General features: G+C 64.3%; 1 protein-coding gene across 1 annotated transcript in view; it reads right to left on the bottom strand.

The window, feature by feature from the left end:
* The window catches only part of DPEP1 (dipeptidase 1), a 4469-nt gene extending 2280 nt beyond the window's left edge, over positions 1-2189 (bottom strand). The window contains exons 1-2 of the mRNA XM_029965534.1: positions 1978-2189; positions 722-854 (exon numbers count right to left, since the gene is read on the bottom strand). Of these exons, the coding sequence (XP_029821394.1) occupies positions 722-854; positions 1978-2156 (312 nt within the window). The 5' untranslated portion in view covers positions 2157-2189. The remainder of the gene's footprint in view (positions 1-721; positions 855-1977) is intronic.
* Positions 2190-3158: the final 969 nt, after the last annotated feature.

Here is a 3158-nt window from a genome sequence, read left to right as displayed (position 1 = left end):
GGAGCCACATGGAGGTGGTCGGTCCAGCTGGCCACCTTATCTTGGTGTGGGCTGGGATGGGAATCCCTTCCTGCTGCGTGGTGCCAGCTGTGGGAAGCCCAGGGTGGGGCACGGTGCAGGACTGGCACCTCTCAGGGTCACCGTGGGCTGCTGTGGCCAGCAATGCTTCCCGGTGCCCTTGTCGAGGTGACCCGGCTCCCCCGACTCTCCTGGACGCGATTGTGGACCAGAACTGCCCAGGTACCCCATCAGCATGGGGACACAGACCTGGGACCACTGCCACCCACCCTGGTGCCCTTGCCCGCCCCAGTACCCACCTCAGTCCCGGTGCCTTCCCCAGTGCCCCTGCCCATCCCAGTGTCCTTCCCAGTGCATCCTGCCTGACCTAATGTCCTTCCCAGTGCTCTCACCAGTATCCATGCCCACCCCTGTGACCTTTTCCCACCCTGGTACGCACCCCAGTGTTCTTCCCAGTGCCCTCTATCCACTCTGGTGTCCACCCTGGTACCCATCCCATTGTCCCTGCCCATCTGAGTGCCCTTTGTGGTGCCCCTGCCCACCCCAGGGACCCCTGCCTGCCCTGGTGCCCTCCCCAGTGTCCCTGTCATCCCCATTGCCCCTTATGCTCCCCAGTGCCCTCATTGGTGACCCTGCACACCCTGGTGCCCCCTGCTCTCCCCAGCACCTGCCCCGGTGCCATCCCCCCACTGTGCCATCCCACCTGCCCGCCCACGTGTCCGCGGCGCAGTTTGGGGATGTTGGTGTGGGTGTCGTTCAGCAGTGTCAGGTTGGCTGTTGGCACCCTCAGCTGGTTGTTGAACCTCTTGAGGAGCTGCCAGGGCAGGTCGTTGTGCCTGGGCAGGGCAGGGATGGGCATTGAGGGGAAGCCTGGCCCTCTGCCCTCCTGCTGCCCAGCTTCCTGGCTGGCTGCACACACAGTCCCTGCATCTGGCTGTCATTCCATTCATCCATCCATCCACCCATCCTTCCATCCATCCATCCATCTATCCATCTTCTATCCGTTATCCATCCATCCATCATCCTTCCTGCCATCTATCCACTCATCTGACCCCTCTGCCAAAAGCCACCCAAGCAGCTCCAAACAGGAGCCAGCCCATGTGGGGACAGCCCCACATAGGACCTCCTGGAGGACCCCCCTGTGCACCCCTCCAAGCCTCCATCCCCATCCCCCACAAGCCCTTGCACCCAGGGAGCCAGCACAGCATCCCTCAGGCAGGACATTACCACCACCATCTCCTCTGTGGGATGTCACCACTGCAGGGACATCCTGCCACCCTTATCCTGCACCCAGCAGTGCCACTGGGGAAGTGCTGGGGGGGGGGGCAAGGCCCACAAACTGGCTCCCACTTCTCCCCCCTGCATCACAGTCCCACACCCCTGGCTCCCCCTGCCCTGCTCCCTCTTCCAGTGACTGCTGTGGCACAGCACTGGTGCCACAGGGGGTTCCTGTGGGGGATTGGAACCTCCTGAGAACAGACTGGGGACATCCCTTAAGACATAACTCCACAGGACTGACTCACTTGCCCCAAGCAGGGACTTCCCGCGGGGAAGCCTGACTCCAACTTCCTGGCACCCTGCCCACTCCTGCTGGGCTGCACTGCCCTGGGGATCCCCTCAGCTGCACAGATGGTCCCATGGAATCCCCTGGGAAAGCTGTCCCCTCTCTCTGCACAGCCCTGGGGTGCTCGGCACGAGGATCCCTTGGAAAAGCTGCCCTGCCTGGCCCCAGGATGCTGAGCATGGAAATTCCCTGGGAAAGCTGTCCCCTGTCCCTGCACACCCCAGGGTGCCCAGCACAGGGATCCCCTGGGAAAATTGTTCCCTGTCTCTGCACAGGCCCGAGGTGCCCAGCACAGGAATCCCCCATCGGCCTGTCCCAGTAGGGTTTCCCAGCTGGGTTTTTCCCAGAGTGCTGGAGCAGCCGGGCACCCTGAGGCCCAGACGACCTTTGCTCACCCGTCGATGACTGGCGTGGTGGTCATGATGCGCTCAGCCTCCTCCCGGTACTGCTGCCCAGCACAGGGCAGTGCCAGCGCCAGTGCCAGTGCCAGCACCCACACACTCCTGTCTGGCATCTTCTCCTGCTGGATGCTGCTGAGGAAAAGGGATGACCTGCCACCACCGTGTGAGCACATGCACCAGGATGGCTGCCCCGCTCCTGCCGTCCCCTCCCGCCGTCAATGAATAACCAGGAGCACGGCGTCGCCCCTCCCTGGGTGCCCTGTGCCCGCCTGGCAGTGCCAGGGCTCCATGGCCACAGCCTCCCTCAGCCCAGTCCCGGTGGCTGTGCCGTGCCGGGGCCTCTCTGCTGAGCGGCGGTGACGCTCCCAGCCCCTCTAATAAAGCCCAGATTTTTTGTGGTTGGGAAAGTGCCAGGCCCATCCCCGCCTTTGCCTCCCCAGCACTGGCATCCATGGGCACCCCAAGCCTAGCACTGGCACCCCAGGCACCCCCGGAACCCCTGTCCCCACTCACCCTGGCCCTGGGACGCTCAGGCAGCTGCTGTCTGCGACGGCTCTGAATTATGTTTTCCAGCTTGCGTGCGGCGGCAGGGCTGGGATGGGCTCCAGCCACCCCAGAGCCACCCCCCACCACGGCGCCGGAGCCGCCACATGCCGGGGGCAGCAGTCGGGGTGGCACAGCCATGGTGTGGAGCTGCTGATGGTCCTTCACGCGTGCTGGGATCCCCCACCCTGAAGCATCCTGAGGGGAAACTGAGGCACCGTTGTCTGTGGGGGCTGAGCATCCCAGCTGGTTCTGGCACGGGGGCTGTGGTGTCCTTCCCAGCAAGGCCTTGGTGGGGCTGCTGGGAATGGCAAGGAGCCACATGGAGGTGGTCGGTCCAGCTGGCCACCTTATCTTGGTGTGGGCTGGGATGGGAATCCCTTCCTGCTGCGTGGTGCCAGCTGTGGGAAGCCCAGGGTGGGGCACGGTGCAGGACTGGCACCTCTCAGGGTCACCGTGGGCTGCTGTGGCCAGCAATGCTTCCCGGTGCCCTTGTCGAGGTGACCCGGCTCCCCCGACTCTCCTGGACGCGATTGTGGACCAGAACTGCCCAGGTACCCCATCAGCATGGGGACACAGACCTGGGACCACTGCCACCCACCCTGGTGCCCTTGCCCGCCCCAGTACCCACC

The sequence above is a fragment of the Manacus vitellinus genome, unplaced genomic scaffold (genome assembly GCF_001715985.3).
Source record: "Manacus vitellinus isolate BGI_N305 unplaced genomic scaffold, ASM171598v3 scaffold_10_pilon, whole genome shotgun sequence".
Lineage (NCBI taxonomy): Eukaryota > Metazoa > Chordata > Aves > Passeriformes > Pipridae > Manacus > Manacus vitellinus.
Note: the sequence above shows the minus strand (reverse complement) of the source record. Positions and strands in the feature narration are given on the sequence as shown.